Raw genomic sequence first — 22,412 nt, forward strand, 5'->3', positions numbered from 1 at the left:
TTTGTCTGTGCAGCACTTGTTGGATGTGAAGTCTCTGCGCTACCTGAGCAGCGTGACGCTCCACGACCGCATCACCAAGTCGCTGCTCCACCTGCACAAGAAAAAGAAACCGCCCAGCATCAGTGCTCAGTTCCAGGTCAGTGCCGCTGCCGCTCTCTGCTGGAAGGACTAATATACTACAACAACATGAGCGGATGGATGGATGGATGGATGGATGGATGCATGCAGGGATAAATGGAGCGATGGAGCGATGGATGGATGGATGGATGCATGCAGGGATAAATGGAGCGATGGATGGATGGATGGATGGATGGATGGATGGATGGATGCATGCAGGAATAAATGGAGCGATGGAAGGATGGATGGATGCATGCAGGGATAAATGGAGCGATGGATGGATGGATGCAGGGATGGGTGGATGGATGGATGGATGCAGGGATAAATGGAGCGATGGATGGATGCAGGGATAAATGGAGCGATGGATGGATGCAGGGATAAATGGAGCGATGGATGGATGAATGGATGGATGGATGGATGGATGGATGGATGGATGGATGCAGGGATAAATGGAGCGATGGATGGATGGATGGATGCAGGGATAAATGGAGCGATGGATGGATGCACGGATAAATGGAGTGATGGATGGATGGATGCAGGGATAAATGGAGCGATGGAAGGATGGATGGATGCATGCAGGGATAAATGGAGCGATGGAAAGATGGATGGATGCAGGGATAAATGGAGCGATGGATGGATGGATGGATGGATGGATGGATGGATGCATGCAGAGATAAATGGAGCGATGGATGGATGGATGCAGGGATAAATGGAGCGATGGATGGATGGATGGATGCAGGGATAAATGGAGTGATGGATGGATGAATGGATGGATGGATGGATGGATGGATGCATGCAGAGATAAATGGAGCGAATGGATGGATGGATGGATGCAGGGATAAATGGAGTGATGGATGGATGGATGCAGGGATAAATGGAGCGATGGAAGGATGGATGGATGCATGCAGGGATAAATGGAGCGATGGATGGATGCACGGATAAATGGAGTGATGGATGGATGGATGCAGGGATAAATGGAGCGATGGAAGGATGGATGGATGCATGCAGGGATAAATGGAGCGATGGATGGATGCACGGATAAATGGAGTGATGGATGGATGGATGCAGGGATAAATGGAGCGATGGATGGATGGATGCAGGGATAAATGGAGTGATGGATGGATGGATGCAGGGATAAATGGAGCGATGGAAGGATGGATGGATGCATGCAGGGATAAATGGAGCGATGGATGGATGCACGGATAAATGGAGTGATGGATGGATGGATGCAGGGATAAATGGAGCGATGGATGGATGCACGGATAAATGGAGTGATGGATGGATGCAGGGATAAATGGAGCGATGGAAGGATGGATGGATGCATGCAGGGATAAATGGAGCGATGGAAGGATGGATGGATGCATGCAGGGATAAATGGAGCGATGGAAGGATGGATGGATGCATGCAGGGATAAATGGAGCGATGGAAGGATGGATGGATGCATGCAGGGATAAATGGAGCGATGGAAAGATGGATGGATGGATGCAGGGATAAATGGAGCGATGGAAGGATGGATGGATGCATGCAGGGATAAATGGAGCGATGGAAAGATGGATGGATGCAGGGACAAATGGAGCGATGGATGGATGGATGGATGGATGCATGCAGAGATAAATGGAGCGATGGATGGATGGATGGATGCAGGGATGGATGGATGGATGGATGGATGGATGGATGGATGCAGGGATAAATGGAGCGATGGATGGATGGATGGATGCAGGGATAAATGGAGCGATGGATGGATGCAGGGATAAATGGAGCGATGGATGGATGGATGGATGGATGCATGCAGAGATAAATGGAGCGATGGATGGATGGATGGATGGATGCAGGGATAAATGGAGCGATGGATGGATGGATGGATGGATGGATGCATGCAGGAATAAATGGAGCGATGGATGGATGGATGGATGCAGGGATAAATGGAGCGATGGATGGATGGATGGATGGATGCATGCAGGGATAAATGGAGCGATGGATGACTGGATGCAGGGATAAATGGAGCGATGGAAGGATGAATGGATGGATGGATGGATGCATGCAGGGATAAATAGAGCGATGGATGAATGGATGGATGGATGCAGGGATAAATGGAGCGATGGATGGATGGATGGATGCATGCAGGGATAAATGGAGCGATGGATGAATGGATGGATGGATGCATGCAGGGATAAATGGAGCGATGGATGACTGGATGCAGGGATAAATGGAGCGATGGAAGGATGAATGGATGGATGGATGGATGCATGCAGGGATAAATAGAGCGATGGATGAATGGATGGATGGATGCAGGGATAAATAGAGCGATGGATGGATGGATGGATGCATGCAGGGATAAATGGAGCGATGGATGAATGGATGGATGGATGCATGCAGGGATAAATGGAGCGATGGATGACTGGATGCAGGGATAAATGGAGCGATGGAAGGATGAATGGATGGATGGATGGATGCATGCAGGGATAAATAGAGCGATGGATGGATGGATGGATGGATGGATGCAGGGATAAATGGAGCGATGGATGGATGGATGCATGCATGCAGGGATAAATGGAGCGATGGAAGGATGAATGGATGGATGGATGGATGCAGGGATAAATGGAGCGATGGATGGATGGATGGATGGATGGATGGATGCAGGGATAAATGGAGCGATGGATGGATGGATGGATGGATGGATGCATGCAGGGATAAATGGAGCGATGGATGGATGGATGGATGGATGGATGGATGGATGGATGGATGGATGCATGCATGCAGGGATAAATGGAGCAATGGAAGGATGGATGGATGGATGGATGCATGCAGGGATAGATGGAGCGATGGATGGATGGATGGATGGATGCATGCAGGGATAAATGGAGCGATGGAAGGATGAATGGATGGATGGATGGATGCAGGGATAAATGGAGCGATGGAAGGATGAATGGATGGATGGATGGATGCATGCATGCAGGGATAAAAGGAGCGATGGATGGATGGATGGATGGATGGATGGATGGATGCATGCATGCAGGGATAAATGGAGCGATGGAAGGATGAATGGATGGATGGATGGATGCAGGGATAAATGGAGCGATGGATGGATGGATGGATGGATGCAGGGATAAATGGAGAGATGGATGGATGGATGGATGGATGCATGCAGGGATAAATAGAGCGATGGATGGATGGATGGATGGATGGATGCAGGGATAAATGGAGCAATGGATGGATGGATGCATGCATGCAGGCATAAATGGAGCGATGGAAGGATGAATGGATGGATGGATGGATGCAGGGATAAATGGAGCGATGGATGGATGGATGGATGGATGCAGGGATAAATGGAGCGATGGATGGATGGATGGATGGATGCATGCAGGGATAAATAGAGCGATGGATGGATGGATGGATGGATGCATGCAGGGATAAATAGAGCGATGGATGGATGGATGGATGGATGCAGGGATAAATGGAGCGATGGATGGATGGATGCATGCATGCAGGGATAAATGGAGCGATGGATGGATGGATGGATGGATGGATGGATGGATGGATGGATGGATGGATGGATGCATGCATGCAGGGATAAATGGAGCAATGGAAGGATGGATGGATGGATGGATGCATGCAGGGATAGATGGAGCGATGGATGGATGGATGGATGGATGCATGCAGGGATAAATGGAGCGATGGAAGGATGAATGGATGGATGGATGGATGCAGGGATAAATGGAGCGATGGAAGGATGAATGGATGGATGGATGGATGCATGCATGCAGGGATAAATGGAGCGATGGATGGATGGATGGATGGATGGATGGATGGATGCATGCATGCAGGGATAAATGGAGCGATGGAAGGATGAATGGATGGATGGATGGATGCAGGGATAAATGGAGCGATGGATGGATGGATGGATGGATGCAGGGATAAATGGAGAGATGGATGGATGGATGGATGGATGCATGCAGGGATAAATAGAGCGATGGATGGATGGATGGATGGATGGATGCAGGGATAAATGGAGCAATGGATGGATGGATGCATGCATGCAGGGATAAATGGAGCGATGGAAGGATGAATGGATGGATGGATGGATGCAGGGATAAATGGAGCGATGGATGGATGGATGGATGGATGCAGGGATAAATGGAGCGATGGATGGATGGATGGATGGATGCATGCAGGGATAAATAGAGCGATGGATGGATGGATGGATGGATGCATGCAGGGATAAATAGAGCGATGGATGGATGGATGGATGGATGCAGGGATAAATGGAGCGATGGATGGATGGATGGATGGATGCAGGGATAAATGGAGCGATGGATGGATGGATGCATGCATGCAGGGATAAATGGAGCGATGGAAGGATGAATGGATGGATGGATGGATGCAGGGATAAATGGAGCGATGGATGGATGGATGGATGGATGCATGCAGGGATAAATAGAGCGATGGATGGATGGATGCAGGGATAAATGGAGCGATGGATGGATGGATGCATGCATGCAGGGATAAATGGAGCGATGGAAGGATGAATGGATGGATGGATGGATGCAGGGATAAATGGAGCGATGGATGGATGGATGGATGCATGCAGGGATAAATAGAGCGATGGATGGATGGATGCAGGGATAAATGGAGCGATGGATGGATGGATGTGAATTCACTGAGCTATTGTTCTGTGTCCAGGCTTCACTCAATAAGCTGATGGAGACTCTTGATCAGTCGGAGCCGTACTTCGTCAAGTGCATCCGCTCCAACGCTGACAAGGTATTTCCTACAGCTCAATTATCATAAATAAGTCATCATAAAACAGTCCTTATGTTTCCTTTTTACCTCATTCATCTGTTTTTGTCCCTCAGCTCCCGCTGCGTTTCAACGACACTCTGGTGCTCAGACAGCTGAGGTACACAGGAATGCTTGAAACAGTCCGGATCCGACAGTCAGGATACAGCATCAAGTACACCTTCCAGGTAATCCTCTCCTGCTGTGAATCTGAACATGTATTCTTTATACTACACAATAAGCAGTCACTTTTTTACATGAACTATTTTTGTCATTCAGGAGTTTGTACGTCACTTTCATGTGCTGCTGCCTCGGGGAACAAGCCCCACCAAGTCGGGCATCAGAGAGTTCTTCAGACGGATTCACCTGCTTCCTGCTGGGTACCAAGTGGGCCACACAATGGTGCGTGTTCTGAAAAACACCTTCCATGTTCTCCTACGATCTCCACTTGATTGAACTTTTTCTTCTGCTGCGTTGTTAGGTGTTCCTGCGGGAGGCGGAGCGTCAGCGTCTTCAGACCCTCCTCCACCAGGAAGTGCTGCGGCGGATCGTCATGCTGCAGCGCCGCTTCAGGGCCGTCCTGGAGAGGAAGCACTTTGTCAGCATGAGACAAGCAGCGCATGTCATCCAGGTGAGATGATGTGATGGTTCGTTCCCTGGGTCCACATGCATGTTTCCTTGCTCTCCTTATGGAGTTAGCAGCATCAACATTCCTGACTATTCTCCACCTAGCTTTCTCAAGCCTGTTGTGCTTTTTTTTTGGTCAAGACCTTTTAAACCCTAACGGGCTGCACGGTGGCGCAGTTGGTAGCACTGTTGCCTTGCAGCAAGAAGGTCCTGGGTTCAATTCCCGGCCTGGGGTCTTTCTGCATGGAGTTTGCATGTTCTCCCCGTGCATGCGTGGGTTCTCACCGGGTACTCCGGCTTCCTCCCACAGTCCAAAGACATGCCTGTTAGGTTAATTGGTAACTCTAAATTGCCCTTAGGTCTATGAATGAGTGTGTTGCCCTGTGATGGACTGGCCACCTGTACAGGGTGACCCCGTCTCTCGCCCATAGACTGCTGGAGATAGGCACCAGCTTCCCCGCGACCCACTATGGAATAAGTGGTAGAAAATGACTGACTGACTGACCTTTTAAACATTAACCCATGAAGGTTGTTCTCCAAAAATACTCTGGATGGTCATTAATTACTTTCAGATCATCAAAAAGATGAAATTACTCTAATTTAGATGGAAATATTTTCCTCTTTTACTTAAATTTAAAGCGATTTCTCTATCTCCTTGTTGATCTCCGCAGCGATGGTGGCGATCGTGTCTCCTCAGGCAGTCTAGCATTGACTCGAGCATTGAGGAGGAGGCGGCTGTGTGTCTACAGGCGGTGTGGAGGGGATACACGCAGCGCAGGAGGTTCCTGCAGTGGAGGGCCTCTGCCATCACCATACAGAGGAGCTGGAGGAGCTGCTGCCATCGTCGCAGGATTCAGGCGGCTGTGGTCATTCAAACGGCCTGGAGACGGGTCAGGGAGAAGAACCGGTTCTGTAGAGCACGCAGCTCTGTGACGCAGCTCCAGGCGATGGGCCAAGGATACTTGGCTCGAGTCAGGTGGGTGAAGTTTAGCATTAGGCCGTTAGGTTGGATGGGAAGTTGGAGGACATAATAAGTTACTTTTTAAAAATTATCTGTTATTTTCTTTTTTTTTTTTTCTTTTCTTGTTTTTACCGTGTCCTGTCCGGCAGAGTATTGCTCAGAATTGTTGTCTGAGTGCCAAGAAATTGCCCAATAGATTTACTTTCACAGGCGGAGCATCACAGCTAATGCTTTAAAGCTCTGCTTGATATTTATAAAAGACACTTTATTATAAACTTCTTTGGGAAAATTTCAATTGTTACGGACACAGAGACTGAAATGAAAAGGAAAAATTAAGCTCAAAAAAGAGAGAGATGGGAGAAAAGGAGGAAAGAGTGGAGGAGAGAAAGAAGGATAAAGAGAATACAAGATTACACCCTGCCTGCTTATACAGGTCCACAGGGTCAATATACAGGTACTTCTCAAAATATTAGCATATTGTGATAAAGTTCATTATTTTCCATAATGTCATGATGAAAATTTAACATTCATATATTTTAGATTCATTGCACACTAACTGAAATATTTCAGGTCTTTTATTGTCTTAATACGGATGATTTTGACATACAGCTCATGAAAACCCAAAATTCCTATCTCACAAAATTAGCATATCATTAAAAGGGTCTCTAAACGAGCTATGAACCTAATCATCTGAATCAACGAGTTAACTCTAAACACCTGCAAAAGATTCCTGAGGCCTTTAAAACTCCCAGCCTGGTTCATCACTCAAAACCCCAATCATGGGTAAGACTGCAGACCTGACTGCTGTCCAGAAGGCCACTATTGACACCCTCAAGCAAGAGGGTAAGACACAGAAAGAAATTTCTGAACGAATAGGCTGTTCCCAGAGTGCTGTATCAAGGCACCTCAGTGGGAAGTCTGTGGGAAGGAAAAAGTGTGGCAGAAAACGCTGCACAACGAGAAGAGGTGACCGGACCCTGAGGAAGGTTGTGGAGAAGGGCCGATTCCAGACCTTGGGGGACCTGCGGAAGCAGTGGACTGAGTCTGGAGTAGAAACATCCAGAGCCACCGTGCACAGGCGTGTGCAGGAAATGGGCTACAGGTGCCGCATTCCCCAGACCTGGGCTACAGAGAAGCAGCACTGGACTGTTGCTCAGTGGTCCAAAGTACTTTTTTCGGATGAAAGCAAATTCTGCATGTCATTCTGAAATCAAGGTGCCAGAGTCTGGAGGAAGACTGGGGAGAAGGAAATGCCAAAATGCCAGAAGTCCAGTGTCAAGTACCCACAGTCAGTGATGGTCTGGGGTGCCGTGTCAGCTGCTGGTGTTGGTCCACTGTGTTTTATCAAGGGCAGGGTCAATGCAGCTAGCTATCAGGAGATTTTGGAGCACTTCATGCTTCCATCTGCTGAAAAGCTTTATGGAGATGAAGATTTCATTTTTCAGCACAACCTGGCACCTGCTCACAGTGCCAAAACCACTGGTAAATGGTTTACTGACCATGGTATCACTGTGCTCAATTGGCCTGCCAACTCTCCTGACCTGAACCCCATAGAGAATCTGTGGGATATTGTGAAGAGAACGTTGAGAGACTCAAGACCCAACACTCTGGATGAGCTAAAGGCCGCTATCGAAGCATCCTGGGCCTCCATAAGACCTCAGCAGTGCCACAGGCTGATTGCCTCCATGCCACGCCGCATTGAAGCAGTCATTTCTGCAAAAGGATTCCTGACCAAGTATTGAGTGCATAACTGTACATGATTATTTGAAGGTTGACGTTTTTTGTATTAAAAACACTTTTCTTTTATTGGTCGGATGAAATATGCTAATTTTGTGAGATAGGAATTTTGGGTTTTCATGAGCTGTATGCCACAATCATCCATATTAAGACAATAAAATACCTAAAATATTTCAGTTAGTGTGCAATGAATCTAAATATATGAATGTTAAATTTTCATCATGACATTATGGAAAATAATGAACTTTATCACAATATGCTAATATTTTGAGAAGAACCTGTACACCTGCAGCTGTTTTTTTTTTTTTTTTTAACAAAATAGTACACGGTAATTCTGAATGTAAAATGTACTTAGTGAGAGGTGCAGCCCAAAATAGAACATCTGTGTATCTGTCAACACCTGAAGCTTAACACCTGTGAGTATTTGTGTGGACGCGCTTTTGTATACAAGGTTTCTCCAAAAAAATATGCAATAGCGAGTGTGAGGACCCACAGGCCTGCCCCATGGTCCCTGGACGGACACTGAGGAGATCCGAGCCACAGACATCTAAAGGCCCCCCAAAGCACAAGAACCCCAGGAGAACCACCGCCGGGACTACCGCAACCCCCCGGAGAAGAGCAGTGAAGAGTTCCAGGGGAACCACCCAGCAGCGACAGTGCAGAAGCCCCAGGGGGCCGCAGCGACGAGTCCACAGGCCCCGCCGGCAGCCGTCCACGCCCGAGCAGATCCAGCCATGGACCCAAAGGCCCAAGACCCCGGGACACACCTCCCCCCAAGCAGAGGTCCGACAGAGCCCAGAGTGCCAGGCCCCGGCAAGCAGCCACCGGGAGTGAGCCAGCCCACACCAAAGCACCCGGCCGCGGACACCGAGAAGTACACCAGTGGGCAGAGACTCCAACCACCAGCAGGCGGTGTGGCGGGGAGGAAGCTGATCTGTTGCAAAAAAACAAACAAAACAAAAAAAACAGGCCACACGCAGTCACAATCACCCACTCCCACCCTCATGCATACACATAAAATCACTCACACCCAACATAAGGATAACAACAATGGATGTCATACACTCACTCACACTCCCCATGCATACTCTATACTCCCAGGTCCAGGCGCCTGTACCCCCTCAGGGCAACCAGCCCCCGGACCCAGGAGGTAGTCCCCTTCCCTCCTGGGGCAGAGGCAGGCAGACAGCGCCGGTACTGCCCAGACCTGGGTGACCCCGGCCCAGGTCCCGCCCCCCTGCCCCAAACACATCCCCCCGAACCCAAACGGCACAAATCCCCACCCCCACAGGGGCACACCCCCACAGGTGAACTCCATGGCTGAGAAGCCAATGAAGCCACACCCACACAGGGCAAGTTGCACAAACAGCCCCGCTCTAAGAACCCCCGCCGCACCCCGCTCCCCCACCACACAGCGCGCCGCAACGGCAAGGCAAGAGCCCTGCGCAGCGCCACCCCCGCCCACCGGCGCAACAGGGCAGACCCCACCCAGCACCGCACCCACAACCGGACCCCCTACCCCACACCATGATGGGACAAACTCATCCACCCAGAGGAAAAAATTATCTGTTATTTTTGAAATTATGATAAAAAAAACTAGAACTGGGCACACAAGTTTGAATTTATTGTGGATTTTACTATATTACTATATTACTATATCCTCAGCCTCCCTGGTAAGGCCTACGCCAGGGTATTGGAGAGGAGAGTCCGACCAATAGTCGAACCTCGGCTTCAGGAGGAACAGTGTGGTTTTCGTCCCAGCCGTGGAACACTGGACCAGCTCTATACCCTCTACAGGGTGCTCGAGTGTTCATGGGAGTTTGCCCAACCGGTTCACATGTGTTTTGTGGACCTGGAGAAGGCATTCGACTGTGTCCCTCGTGATGCCCTGTGGGGGGTGCTCCAGGAGTATGGAATCGGGGGCCCTTTATTAGGGGCCATCCGGTCCCTGTACGAGCGGAGCAGGAGTTTGGTCCGCATTGCCGGCACTAAGTTGGACCTGTTCCCGGTGCATGTTGGACTCCAGCAGGGCTGCCCTTTGTCACCGGTCCTGTTCATAACTTTTATGGACAGGATTTCTAGACGCAGCCAAGGGCCGGAGGGGGTCTGGTTTGGGGACCAGTGGATTTCGTCTCTTCTTTTTGCAAATGACGTGGTCCTGCTGGCCCCCTCTAGCCAAGACCTACAGCATGCACTGTGGCGGTTCGCAGCCGAGTGTGAAGCGGCTGGGATGAGGATCAGCTCCTCCAAGTCCAAGGCCATGGTACTCGACCGGAAAAGGGTGGCTTGTCCTCTTCAGGTTGGAGGGGAGTTCCTGCCTCAAGTGGAGGAGTTTAAGTATCTCGGGGTCTTGTTCACGAGTGAGGGAAGAATGGAGCGGGAGATCGACAGACGGATCGGTGCAGCTGCCACAGTAATGGGGGCGCTGTGCCGGTCCATTGTGGTGAAGAGAGAGCTGAGCCGAAAAGCAAAGCTCTCAATTTACTGGTCGGTCTACGTTCCTACCCTCACCTATGGCCATGAACTTTGGGTCATGACCGAAAGAACGAGATCACGGATACAAGCGGCTGAAATGAGCTTCCTCCGTAGGGTGGCCGGGCACTCCCTTAGAGATAGGGTGAGGAGCTCGGCCATCCGGGAGGGGCTCGGAGTAGAGCCGCTGCTCCTCCACATTGAGAGGAGCCAGTTGAGGTGGCTCGGGCATCTATACCGGATGCCTCCTGGACGCCTTCCTCGGGAGGTGTTCCAGGCACGTCCCACCGGGAGGAGGCCCAGGGGACGGCCCAGGACACGCTGGAGGGACTATGTCTCTCGGCTGGCCTGGGAACGCCTTGGGTTCCCCCTGGAGGAGCTGGAGGAGGTGTCTGGAGAGAGGGACGTCTGGGCGTCTCTGCTGAGTCTGCTGCCCCCGCGACCCGGTCCTGGATAAGCGGAAGACGACGAACGAACGAACTATATTACTATCCCAATATATTTGGTGTATGTCTTCTAGAACTTTGCAGGGAAACTACACACTTTTTGCAGCAAACCACAAGTTTCCAGCATTATTCTAGCCTGAGCAGGAATGGCTAGAGCAGGTTAACTTTAAGCTTCTGGAATGGTCCAGAAAACCCTGTTAAAAATGTGTCAGTTATACTTAAAAGTCCATTCTTTGCCAAGATATTCTACCTCTTTAGAAAGGAGGATTAATCAAACAGTCAGCCAGAACTATGCCAAATAACAAGTAGTTTATGTGCAGCTTGCTACAAGACATTTTTTCCAAATACTAGTGTAAATGTTTGATTCTGTATGAATAACTTAACCATGTATGGGTGACATCCAGAGATGTTTTGCTGCCCCAAAGTGGCCCAAATAAGTATTGTTTAGGCTTCAGAGTTCTGAGAGCTCTGAAAAGGGATGTTCTTGACACAAGTTTTTTTTAAACTGTCTCCAGATTTAAACGCCTAAAGGAGCAGAGGGAAACACTCAACACACGGGTGCCAAGACCTGGGACAGAGATGGATGCTGGGAATTTGGAGGACTTTGTCTCATCTGGATTAGATTCTTCTGTTGGTGTAGACTCCTCTGAGGAAACTGATCTGACCAAGACAGAACGAGAGGAGGACTCTGAGCAATCTAGATACATAGACGAGACGAGCCATAAGAACCGGTCAAAGCGAGAGAGCAGGCGCATGAGAGAGCTGGAGCAGGCTCAGTTCAGCTTGGAGCTCCTCAAAGTCCGAACCACCAGCATGGGGTGTTCTCTCCCAGAAGATGTGGTCACCGACAGCAGTCTCGCTCAGGTGGATGACCATCATCACAGACTTTCACCGCAGGGATCCCCAACTAGTCACGGCAGTTTTGAGATGCTCAGCGTGGACGAAATGGAGACAGAAGGCTCGGGCAGGTTTGCTTCCCAGCTGACAGGATCTCATGAACAACCCCAGACTCTGGAAATTCTCAGAGATTCAAACCACAACGAGAAACCTGTGAAGGAGTTGTTAACCAGGTCAGAGGAACCACGGGCAAAGTTTTACATTACTTCTGATCAAAGTCCAGTTAATAGACCTAATCCTGGAAGCCTTGGCAGAACCCATAAAGACAGAAAGGAGTCTGTTTCCCGAAGGCCTGTTGTAGTCTTGATCAGTATGCAGAAAGAGAGCCCTGTGGAGGAGAGAGAGCTGCTGGCAGCTCACGCCTTAGAAGATGCTTCTCAAACAGGATCATTTGGCTCCAGTATGACACCCAATGAAGACATAAGGCAAGCAACACACAAAGTGCAACCCAGTGGACTCTTTCCCCAGGCAAAAAGAGATGTAGTTGTGGTGGAAAAGGTGTCAAAGCTTCCAACTCCAGAGCTACGTGGAGAGAATCCAGAAGAACCAGCACTTTGTTCCTCAAAGGTGGATATCCAGATCGGCCCGCAGCCAAAGTCCAGTGTTTCCACTGTTCTCCCAGGTAAGCAGGCCAGCCCAATACTGGATACCAAACCCACAAAGGCCCAGAAGAAAAGCTCCACTCAGACTGTGATCGTGAACATGGTGGAGAAACCTTCCAGCACTGTGTTTTCTCCACCCAGACGCAAGCTGCCTTTCTCTAAGTGAGTAAAGTTTAGCACTGTACAGCATGCACCACTACTAAAAGTATTTATACTCCTTGAACTTTTGTAAATTTTGTCACTTTACTACCATAACTTTAACTATGTTAGGATTTAATGTGAAGTAGTGCATATTTTGTGTGGTTTAAGAAAGGTACGTATAATTTTTGAACATTTGACAAAAATCTAAAAGGTTTGACATGCATAGGTATTCAGCCACTTTATTCTCATACCCCTAACAAAATCCACCAGTCAACGGCCTTTAAGAGTCATTTAATTAGGGAATATTTGTGGTTGTACCAAATGTTTAAAGGCAATAATGGGTAAGAATATTTTTGCAAGGCAATATAAATCTGGTTTCTCTCTTTTGTAATGGGAGTGTAGCTGAAAAACGAAAAACCTCATGGACACACATAGGTACTTGTTCAGCATTAGGTCCGGGGTTTTAAAGATTGGGTTCAGAAAATAAACAGAGTAGGGACTTTGCACTATGCTGGAATAAAATATAATGTTCGGTATGATGGAAGAAGAGATTTATCCCAGATCTACAGTTTGGAAGGAAAGTCTTTTGTTTTTTAAGGTCTAGACCTGGGGTCAGCAGCCTTTATAAGAGCCATGTTTGCCTTGGCCCAGCTAAAGAAAAAGCATGACCCTTCAAAATAAAATTGCTTATTTTTTGCAATATCTACTATATGGATTTGTTTTTATTTTTATATTAAAGAAGATTAATTTTATTTTGGGGTTTGGGGTTTAAAACATAGAAAATCATACATGAATACATTTTCTTTAATGGAATGAAATAGAGAATAACGTCTTAAAGACAAAAAATTACTTCTCAAAAAATATTCTTTACACTATTATTGTAGAAAAACTACCTACCTTTACATTTTTAAACATTAAATCATTTTTGGCCAAAGTTATTGAAGCCACTGTGGAGGGTCTAAAGAGCCATGGTTTAAGTGATAAAACAAGACAATATATCTGCCAGTGGTTGAAGTAACAACACTAGTCTTTGTGTCCAACCTTCTGAAACATGGCTGTTTGTTGCAGGTCGGATAAGGATTTGGTGAACCAGGAGAGATCTCTCTCTCTTTCTATGCACAGAGATGACTCTAAATCTGCTGGATCCAGAAACAGAGAGGTGAGAAACGTGGGTCAACATCCAGCTTGCTAAATGTATCACTTGCATGCACATAGTTCGATTTTTTTTTTTACCTTATAAAAGGCATATCATGTTTCATTGGAGATTTTCCAGTGTTATCAGCCACATTAGTTACCTTCAAACACACACGCCCATACAGAGTGTTGATCTGTTACTGTGGTTACCTGGTAGCAGGTGGGGCGCCCCGGCCCCAAAAAGAAAGCTCGAATGTCCCGGACACGCTCCGACTTCCTCACCCGCTGTAACTCGGAGGGGGCCACCCAGTCAGATGACGACGATGAATACTACATTCCCGCACACTCCTGCACGCTACCCCCCTCCTTGTCTCCCCCACAAGCCCACCCTGACACCGACTGTCACAGTGACTCTGAGATGGTAAAACACTTGGGGTCCCTCGACCTCCAAACGAGATTCCTGTCCACTTTGCTCCCTCGCCTCCTTCCACCCTTTTTCTTTTCCTTGGGTGGATTTGACCACATGTGGCGATGGGGTTGAAGCTAATTTAACAATGCTAACCCCACTTTCAGCACCACCTTCAGCACAAATAGGTGCACTAATTTATATACATTATATTTCCAGTCACCGGTGAGGGTGAAGAAGTCATTTACCTTCTGCAATGCATGGTTCCAGAGTTGTCTCCAGACATCACAGCCTTCCTCATCTCACCTCTTCTACTTCATTAGAGGGATACACCAACAATAAGGGGATCAATCAACTGCTTTCTTTTAATTTGGCTGATACAATGTGGTGAAATTATCTAGATGTCAATTTGTTTTATCTTTTAGTTAGAAAATGTTTAAGTTGGAAATTAGGTTGTTAGAAAGGAAGGGAAAAGTCAGAGTTTAAGTGTATCCCTGCTGTACTTTTTTCACTGCGAAGGCTGTTTGTGTCTTGTGAAAGATTGCAGTGTCAGGCATTGTCCTCTCATATTCTGGCCTGCTGCAATGGACCTGTCCTGTCAATACATCAGCATGGATCACATGTTGCACTGCATGGCAACCACCTCTCCTGCATGCTAAAAACTGAGAAAACTTCAAGCAAAGCATTTTCTCACTGATAAATTAATCTCCTAACTTTCTGTCACTCTCACTTTTAGTGCATTATTGTTGATGTCTTATATCAGTAGATGCAACTTCTTCACATTTTCTCATGTTTTAACCACAAACTCTAATGTATTTCATTGAGATTCCATGTGATACACCAATACAAAGTAGTGCAGAATTGTGATGCGCAATGATGAGAAATTAAATTTCACTTTTCTTTTTCAAATAAAAATGCTAAAGCTGGGTTGTGGATAAGTTTTCAGGCCCCTTTACTCTGATACCCCCAAAATCCAGTGCAACCAAATCCTACACAAGTCACCTAATTAGTAAATAATGCAATTTAATTTACAAACAGCTGTTCTGTGAAGGTCTCAGAGGTTTGTTAGAGAACATTAGTGAACAAACAGCATCATGAAGACAAGGGAACACAACAGGCAGGTCAGAGAGAAAGTTTAAAGCAGGGTTAGGTTATCCACCTTTGAGCATCTCACAGAGCCCTACTCAATCCATACAGAGTATGGCACAACAGTAAACCAACAAAGAAATGGCTAGTGACCTGGAGTCTCATGTACGAAGTGCACAAAAATCTTGCGGCGCAATCTTTTACACACAACTTGGCATGTACAAAAATGAATGTTGCGTGAAAGTGTGCGTAAATCTACGCAAACGTTTCACCTGCCGTGAAAATGTGCGGAAACCACGACAATAATAAACTACAGAAAACTAAAACTCACCTGAATCCACTGAAAGATGACTCCATTCAGCTTTGTTTAATTCATGGAGCATCAAACCTGATGTTTTTTCATGAGTTTGAGCTTTTATGGTTTAACCAGAGCGATGAAACTGAATCACACGTCTCATCATACAATAACGTAACACATCTCAGAAAATGACGGAAACAACCTCGGTCGGATGTAAACTGTGAAACTTCCTCTGTTTCTGTCACCTGTAGATGGAAATGATCTTCAGTCTGAGCGCTGAGGAGCATAAAATGCATGTGAACCATCTAAGGGACACTTTCACTCTCACCGAAAAAGGAAACGGTGTCGGATCACCAGATTAATCCCAAACACGTCAGGTGTGATGATTCCTAAGGTGGACAAGCTGGAGACAACCACACCTGTCCATTAATATCTGCGTAAAGTTGTGCGTAATTGTGGAACGATGGGAGCTTTGTCTCAGTTGGAGGACATTTTTTTGCGTTTTTTCAGAGAACGTTTGATCTGCTGGCACATGATGATGCAGGGCGTATTAGCTGATTTAGATTCCCCAGGGCAATTATTTTGGAGTTCTGCACGTGAGAAACCAGGAGTAACCGTGCGTCTCCGGTTCCAGTTCTCACTGTGCTGTGGTCCTTTCAACCGGAGCTTCTCAGAGGGAGCCGACTAACAAGTTGGGAATTTAACAGTCATACCTGAGCTGGGCCATGCCAACTATATGGGTCGGCCTCATTCGTATGTTGCTCTGATATAGAAAGTTCCCCTAAACTGTGGCTCTCAGCGAGGAGCCGATTTCTGAATGTCATCAGAGCTATAGACTGCACTCATACTGCTATAAGGGCCCCAGCTCTAGGCGAAAAATTTTTTCAGTATATGTGCAACCTATTTGTGATGCGCAAATGCAGTGGCACGATGGCCTCTTCAACTCATGATTCCTTTATACTATCAAAATAATTCTAATATAATAGTTTTGTTGGAAACCTCCATGCACGATGGCTGGCTACTAGGTAATTTTTTATTACTTTTTTTTATGTGACATCCTGAATGGTTTTAAAGGTTTAAAGTTCTTCACACAGTGTGTGTGACAGTCTTCCTAATAAAAATAAAGGAGGCATATTTACCCCATTGAGCTAGGATTGAGCTTAGTGCAGCAGCTAGACAGCGCCATTTGGTTTAGAACTAAAACAGGTACAAGCCGACAAACCTTTGATTTTCAGTCAGGTTTGAGGCGCCGATGTCATTCAAATAGGTGTTTGTTTGCTGTACGTGACTACAGATATCCCTCATGGTCTGTAGACAAAGTCTCTCTTGTTTTTTCGGCTAAGGGAACCAGTTCTTTGACTTTCACAGCACCGTTGCCATGGTTATTTGGACACGTGTTGGGTGACTTCTGGCTATTTATACTCCTTTGCATATGTATTTAGGGGCGGGGACCACGCGGTTTAAGCGCCACATGCAGCTACGCAGAATTTGCTGCAAATATGGATGTATGAAGGCTACATGTGCGGGGACATGTCTACGCACAGTTCCGTACATCTGAATTTGTTTGTGCGCAGCAAGTTTTAGAATTTCTCCCTAACGCAAACTTTTAGTATGAAAGCTGCGCAGTCTTTCGTACATGAGGCTCCTCATCCTGTAGGCAGGGCAAGGAGGGAATTCATTAAAGAAGCAGCTGGAGAGTTGTGTGGTGTAGCGGTAGAGCGGCCATCCTATTTAAAGAGGCTATAGTCCTCAAAGTAGCCATCCTGAGTTCGATTCTTGACCTTGAGACCTTTACTGCATGTCTTCCCCCCTTTTCTTTTTGCCCGTTTCCTGCCTGCTAACTGTCAATAAAGGCCAGTACTGGCAAAACCTAAAAAATGTAGCCAAGAGGCCCAGGGTAACTCTGGAATAGTTGCAGATGGCCACGGCTCAGGTGGGAGAATCTGTCAGCAAGCCAACTCTGGAGGAGTTGTTAGAACACAGCCATTGTTGAAAGAAAACCATATGAAGTCTCATACAATGTGCCCCGAGCCATTACACCATTACATTACACCGCATGTGGAAGAAGGTTCTCTTTCAAATTAGACCAAAATCGAACTTTTTGGCCAACACACAACATGCTATGTGTGGCTGGGGATAGGGCAGATGATTGCAGTTGATGGAAAATGGGTCAAGCTAAATACGCAGCAGTCTTAGAGGAAAACATCTTGTGGGTTTCAAAAGACTAGAGACTGTGTAAGAGGCTCACCTTCCAGCAGGACAACGATGCTAAACATACACCCTGAGAGCTGTATTGACTCAGGGGGCCTGAATACTAATACACAACAAACACCAATACGTTATTTACTTTCGACTTCATCGTTATGCACTACTTTGTGTTGGTCTCATTCTCATCTAAAATAAAATCCCGATATAATGCACCGATTTTAGTGGCAGTGACGTGACAGAAAACATGTTCCTAGAGAGTCTCAGTAACGTTGTCTGCTAAAGCATCCTGGATGACTTCTGGCACCTTCCAGAGCTTCATCAACTGACAAAGGGAAGGTTTATTGTGTTTTCTAACCTCTTTTACTCTGCTATGCAGTCTCATAAAGAGCAGAAGAAGATCCATAAGACCATGTCATCAGGAGACTTGGGCAAAGTGGAGATCCTTAGGAAATCCTCCAGTCAGGATGGAAGGTAGGATCTTCAGTATCTTTTTTTATTACATATGCAGTAAAAAAACATGACTTTCAACATGACGTTGTGACCATTTCTTGTGGATAATTGACTTTAATTTCAGCCGGATGAGAGGTAAGATGCGATTCTGGAGCATGACGAAACACAGCGAAAAAAAACTGTCAAGGGGGAAACAATCCAGCAGAAGTGAAGCTGGTGAGATCCATGGTAATGGAAGGGAAAAAGTCACAATTTTTATAAACACACATAGTAAATCTTAAGTTAACTAATGACAAATTTTCCCATCTTTGGTCTTCTAGAAAGTAAGTCTCCTCTTCAGGGTCTGGACTTGGAAGTGGTTCCTTCTCGGGAAATGCGGGACACCAAGGAGAACAAGGAGCCCTCTCCAAAGATGAAGCGGCGCCGCAGCTTAAAAATTAGCAACATTGCTCTGGAACCTGCCCAGTGGCAGAACGACTCGCTGCACATTCTTACCTCGGCCCACGACTACCGCTCCATGAACGAATTTCTCATGAAGAAGGTCATTATTAATTACACTCACATGCCATCTGAAATAGTATATAAATGAGTAAATATCAGATGGTGGAAATCAAGGCAGCCCATAATAATGTGCGAGCCAAGTAGTGTTACCCCCTCCTTGTGTGCGAAAAGCTGAAGCAGTAGCCTACTGTTTAATGACTGAGTAATGTGAAAACAGCGCTGGATAACCAGTCTAAATGTATGTTAAAGTTTGCAGATGGTTACTTCAGAGACCCAGTATTAAAAATCTGAAGCCATAGAATATCTTTGCTGGAATGAGACACCCCGACAAGGTGAGAGGGGAAAAAAAACAGCTAAACATATGTGTTGCTATGGCAGCAGTTTTTCAATGAAGAAAGTGTTTCCGGTTTTTTCTTGTTGCCTTTTGGTGCACACTGAAAGGATATATTTAAAAATGAAATGTCCACTAAAATCCAGTGACTGTAAAGAGTGGCACAGAGAGAAGTTGAACACTTTTGGATATAGAACCACATGCCAGAAACCCTGTTCTGTAAAATATAGAAGTAAGTTAGTTTTCCTAGCATAGTTGCAGGATTTAGAAAAACATGAAAGGTAAAACCGCTGGTTTTCTTTCCATAAGACATCTTGACATCTGGATTCTAGATGCAGTTAGAAATTGCAGTGCATTATCATAATATTAATCTGACCTCTACGGGTTTCGTCTGTAAGCAAAAGTTATTGGAAATGAAATAAAACTTTCCTTTAAGTGTCAGATATCTGCACAGGGTAAAAAATAGTGCTTAATTAAATTACAAAGCTTCTAATTATTTAGATTTTTTTAATGCCATCCCACCTGTATTTTATATATATAGTTTGAAAACAGAATTGAAATTGTTTTCCAGCTTTCCTACCCTTAAATTTTGTTAACTAATTATATGAAAAGCAGAGGCTACACACAATTTTGAGAGAAACAGATGTGTGTAAAACACACATTTTTTACTATTATTTTAAAACAAAGACCAAAGGATTGATCTCACAATTTAAACTTTCGTTAGCATTTTAGAAATTTGCTGTACTTTGTTTGACCTTCCTGGTATCCACTTTAACCCTTGCTCTCTTTCTCTTTCGCAGCCTGAATAACCCGCAAACATGTCTCAAAATGTTTTAGTTTCAATTTTCCCTTTAAAAAGCTGCTTACATCTCCGTGCTTCCTCTTACAAAATTTTAAATACCTCATTGATACTAATAATCGCAAACCTTGAGTCTCCTTCCCTCAATAACTGTATTCACACTTAGGAATGTTGTTACTGTAGGCAGGTAAAGCTTCATTGACTGGAAAAGTTCAAATGTTTGAGTATCTGACCAGCTAGGCACCAGTCAGGGCTGATCAACCTGAAAATTAGCTACTTCTGGTCACAGGTGATGATCCTTACAATACCAAGACTCGGAAGCTTCCTTCTCCAAAGTGAAGCAAGGCGTTTTGGAAAGGGGAGCAAGTTTTGACTGGTATAGTTAAAGTCACGTGACATATTGATACTTTGAAGCTTTTGGTGCAGAATCTTTTCTAAATGTTGCTATATTTCCTGCAATCACCTGGTGGCACCTAAGTTTAAAAGTGATTTAGGTTTCGAGATTCGTATCGGCACAAAGTACCAGAACGCTTCTCAACCTTCTCGTAGCTTGTGGACACACCAGCTGATCATTAGTCACCAACATGGCTGCCAGTTGTCTACCAGGCCTTTCAGGAAGGAGAACAGGAAAAAAACTTGCCTTTAAAATAAAAGCCCGCATTTGAAGGAGTCGAATCAAAAGCTATAGCAGAGGTCATTTATTTGGTGAAGGGTATTTTGAAGGGTTATTTACCCTCCCACCAAATTATTCCTATTAGACGGGTGAAAGCTTTAAGCAGCGAACAGCCATGTTGCATCATTGTGCCCATTTCCAGTTAAAGAAATCCCAAAAATATTCTTGACTCAAAGCAAGTTTGCTTCCACAGATTGCTGACTTGGACTCAGAAGACAGTGAAAAGGACACCATGGTAGATGTTGTCTTCAAGAAAGCACTGAAGGAGTTCAGGATCAACATCTTCAACTCATACTCCACTGCTCTTGCTGTAAGTCTTCGCCACACTCCTTTTTTGTTTTATTTGACATTTTTTGTGATCATCAAATACTGACAGATACTGCCAAGTATTTTTTGTTTTCTGAATCCATTGTTCCTTATTTTACCTCCATCAGATGGATGATGGGAGGAGTATCCGCTACAAGGACCTGCACGCACTGTTTGAGCACATCCTGGAAAAGACCATGCGTCTGGAGCAGAGGGACTGGAGTGAGTCGCCTGTGAAGGTGTGGGTCAACACCTTCAAGGTCTTCCTGGATGAATTCATGACGGAGTACAAATCCATGGAGGGGACTATTGGAAGGGTATGAAAGATGAAAACCAAATGGTTAAAATTTATTCAAGCTAACTGGATTTGAATTTATTTATTCAACAAATGCTGGGCTGAAAGTTTAAGAGACGCAAAACATGCACGAGGTAACCTGTTTTTTCTATCTCCTGTCAGACTCTAAAGCGTGAGCGCAAAAAATCCAGAAAGAAGGAAACTGACATTGTGAGTTTAAAGTCCTCCGATATACAGTACCTTGCAAAAAGTATTCATACCCCTCATGCTATTTCACTTTTAGTCACGCAACAGTATATTTTATTGAGGAATTTGTGTGACAGAACACAAAGTGGTGTTAAACTGTGAAGTGGAAGGAAAGTGAGAGATGGTTTTAAAAGATATTTCCTCCAAAAAATCGACAATTATACTTAAATACAATCCAGTGTAACCAGTTGCCTTCAAATGACCGAAAATGAATAAATAAAATCAATCTTTGTAAAATTTCATCTAAGTTTAAGTACAATTGTTGCAAGAAACTCATAAGAAGTCCTATTGTTTGGAATAGCCCTGTATGGTTGTGTAAAGACAAGACTGAAAACTTAAGAAAACTGGTGTTATAAGAAATGTCAAGTCTACAGTAGAGCTTTGAGGCATTCAGGAATATCACAAACAAAAAGTCCTTTTAAGCTCTCATTAACAACCTTAAGGTGTACTTTACAGGAGTGCTGGTTTAGCTGGCGGGTAGGACTCTGATATTGTGTCCATGGTTCTTAGAACCCTCACGGTCTGAGTTGTACTGTGAAACATAAAAGCTTTACCACAGATGAAATGTGCTCTTCCTTTCACGAACGTCTCTCTGTTGTTCTGAATTGCTTTTTGGCTCTTAACTGACCATCCCCTGTAAATTCCATGTTGACACTATTCCACGTGTAATTTCAAATTTAATCACAGTTAAGAAAAAAAAGAAGTCCTATATGCAGTTTGCTGCAAGCCATGTAGGGGAAACAGTAAACCCATGGAAGAAGGTGCTCTGGTCGCCTGCATGTAAAAGGCCATTTACTTTAAACATACAGCTACAATGGAATGGTTTAGATCACAGCATAAGAATAGCCCAGTCAAAGTTTAGCCTTAAATCTAGGTAAAAATATGTGACAAATCTTGAAAATG

At 45.5% G+C, this 22,412-nt stretch overlaps 1 protein-coding gene across 1 annotated transcript in view; it reads left to right on the forward strand.

The window, feature by feature from the left end:
* Positions 1-22,412, forward strand: part of LOC124880401 (unconventional myosin-IXAa-like) — a 194,574-nt gene that overhangs the window by 152,129 nt on the left and 20,033 nt on the right. The window contains exons 19-33 of the mRNA XM_047385494.1: positions 14-136; positions 4,798-4,878; positions 4,971-5,081; positions 5,173-5,295; positions 5,375-5,524; positions 6,192-6,496; positions 11,652-12,797; positions 13,845-13,935; positions 14,128-14,331; positions 18,285-18,379; positions 18,483-18,586; positions 18,679-18,899; positions 20,856-20,972; positions 21,097-21,285; positions 21,426-21,473. Of these exons, the coding sequence (XP_047241450.1) occupies positions 14-136; positions 4,798-4,878; positions 4,971-5,081; positions 5,173-5,295; positions 5,375-5,524; positions 6,192-6,496; positions 11,652-12,797; positions 13,845-13,935; positions 14,128-14,331; positions 18,285-18,379; positions 18,483-18,586; positions 18,679-18,899; positions 20,856-20,972; positions 21,097-21,285; positions 21,426-21,473 (3,108 nt within the window). The remainder of the gene's footprint in view (positions 1-13; positions 137-4,797; positions 4,879-4,970; positions 5,082-5,172; positions 5,296-5,374; positions 5,525-6,191; positions 6,497-11,651; positions 12,798-13,844; positions 13,936-14,127; positions 14,332-18,284; positions 18,380-18,482; positions 18,587-18,678; positions 18,900-20,855; positions 20,973-21,096; positions 21,286-21,425; positions 21,474-22,412) is intronic.

The sequence above is a fragment of the Girardinichthys multiradiatus genome, chromosome 2, assembly GCF_021462225.1.
Source record: "Girardinichthys multiradiatus isolate DD_20200921_A chromosome 2, DD_fGirMul_XY1, whole genome shotgun sequence".
In the NCBI taxonomy this organism is placed as follows: domain Eukaryota; kingdom Metazoa; phylum Chordata; class Actinopteri; order Cyprinodontiformes; family Goodeidae; genus Girardinichthys; species Girardinichthys multiradiatus.